The 2381-nt window shown below is 35.5% G+C and overlaps 1 protein-coding gene across 1 annotated transcript in view; it reads right to left on the bottom strand.

Annotated features, from left to right (window-relative positions):
* LOC107740421 (inositol 1,4,5-trisphosphate receptor type 2-like) overlaps positions 1 to 2381 on the bottom strand; it is a 95218-nt gene that overhangs the window by 11493 nt on the left and 81344 nt on the right. Inside the window, exon 53 of the mRNA XM_016552855.1 lies at positions 1679 to 1892. Coding sequence (XP_016408341.1) covers positions 1679 to 1892 — 214 coding nt within the window. The remainder of the gene's footprint in view (positions 1 to 1678; positions 1893 to 2381) is intronic.

The following is a 2381-nucleotide window of genomic DNA, read 5'->3' as shown; positions in this document are numbered from 1 at the left end:
AAAAAGAAGACCACCAATTTCTGTGAACTCAGTGTGCAAGGATCTTTACGGTGCTTTGTGCTGTTAAGACGAAGTGGATGTTCTTGACAATCGCCATACTGGATTTTGGCGTTTGCTTGTACGGTTGCTCAGAATTGTCAAAACACCTCTCAAAATGCTTGCTATGGATGCAAAAAATGCAGAAAATCTGCTGGGTCAAAACAACCCAATAGCTGGGTTTGTCCCTTTTTAACCCAGCATTTTTTAGAGTGTAACGTCATCAAAACTTTAAAATAACGTAAGTAAAAGTATGGCAATTATGTCTAGTTACCAGAAATGCTAAACAAATCAACCATTATATTTTCTCTTCATATCTCATGCACACTCTTCATGTGGTCCTGGCATGCTTTTTAAGCAGCAGTTCCCATGTCAGTTTTTTTTTTCATGCGAAATGTATGTATGTATGCACGCATGTATGTAAATACATTCAGAACTGTGCAAATTCTATTTGGGCCTAGTCAATTAAATCAGTCTTTTTGTGCAATATTCATTATTGCACAAAACATAACAGGCTTCTTATATGAAACCATAAAGACTCCTGTTCTCCTCTCCTACACTATGAACATTAGCCCAACTTGGCCCATTATCTAGAGAGGAAGCACTCTTAACAAGGGTTCTAATGACTACACTACTTTCAGTATGCTCTGTGAGATACCAGCAGAAACAGAAGATCACACATATATAAACAAACAAATGAGTGCGTGCGCACACACACACACACACACACACACAGAGAAACTTTAGGAACTCCATCAAGCTAGTCTTTCTCTTATTTTAAGGAAGTTCACTGTCTCCTTTTGCTGGTGCCCACTGAAGACGGTCTGCTCAGAGTCAGAGACAGAGATATAAATACACACACACACACTGTACACTTTCCTAGCGAGTCCTTGGTCTGTCACTGCTAACAATGTCAAAAATGACAATGCAAACAAGAATCCAGTTATATTATATTCATAGCAAAATTATTTCATGCTACCATTAAGTGTTTGACATACTGATTGACATACAGTGGACTCCAAAAAACTATTTGGACATTTGAAATGTCTGAATTTCACTATTACATAAGAAAATTATGTAATGCAAATTATGCTTTTCTTATAACTACATTTTTGTTAGACTTTTTTCATTTATGTTCTGTATGAAAGCTTGTTTCCACCACAGAATAAAAAATATAAAAGGTAATTTTAACTCACAATTCTGACATTGTTTCAGAAATGACAAATTTATATCTCACAATCACAAGTTATAAAAGTCTCGCAAATCTGACCTTTTTTCCTGAGTTTAAACAGAATTTACATTCTAAATTTACATCTCACAATTATGACCTTTTTCTCGCAATTGCAGTTTATATCTTAATTTGGACTGCTATAAATCGCAAATTAATCTCATAATTGCAGTTTTGAGTTTATATCTTGCAATTCTGAATTTATATCTTACAATTCTGACTTTTTTTTCAGAGTTGTGCAAAAAAGAGAATTCTGAGAAAAAATGATAGTTGATGTCTGAAATCAGGTTCACACAGGTGTTCCATCAGAGTAAACACACATCACATTAACTACATGAACATGACAATCAGAAAGTGTCCAAATACATTTTAGAGGTCACTGTATCCTGGCACCAAATGTGGTGATGAACTAACCTTAATCATTTGGGCCACATAGCTCTCGGGGCCCGTGTACTCGGTGGGGTCCTTCACCTTCACCAACACCAGGAAGTACAAATAGTGCCACATGCTGTGCTCTGACTTGATGTGCTCCTCAAACGACACAGTCTTGTTATCAAACTTGTCTCTCTCAAGGCCTGAAGATGAGCAGATAATAAAAATGAAAGGTTCTTCAAAGAAAGAGCCCACACTGTCTATCAAAGTCATTTGTTTTATTCATGGTATTCCACTGTTTATAGTCACTATAAAACTTTCGGTCCCACTTTATATTAAGTGGCCTTAACTACTATGTACTTACATAAAAAAATAAGTACAATGTTCTTATTGTGTTCATATTGTATTGCAAAACACTTTTGCTGCTATTGAGGTGGGATATGGGTAAGGTTAGGGACAGGTTTGGTGGTTTGGGTAGGTTTAAGGGTGGGTTAAGGTGTAAGGGATGGGTCAACAGTGTAATTATAAATGTAATTACAGAAATTAATTACAGATGTAATTACATGCAGGTATTTTTAAAATATAAGTACAATGTAAAAACATGTATGTACACAATAAGTGCATTGTACCAAATTATTAATTTAAATGTAAGTACACAGTAGTTAAGACCACCTAATATAAAGTGAGACCAAGGCTGTTCCCAGTGTTATGTTTCTGTGATGTACATTTTTTCCCTGAAGAAACT

This window comes from Sinocyclocheilus rhinocerous, unplaced genomic scaffold (assembly GCF_001515625.1).
Source record: "Sinocyclocheilus rhinocerous isolate Xijiao unplaced genomic scaffold, SAMN03320098_v1.1 scaffold2055, whole genome shotgun sequence".
NCBI lineage: Eukaryota > Metazoa > Chordata > Actinopteri > Cypriniformes > Cyprinidae > Sinocyclocheilus > Sinocyclocheilus rhinocerous.
Note: the sequence above shows the minus strand (reverse complement) of the source record. Positions and strands in the feature narration are given on the sequence as shown.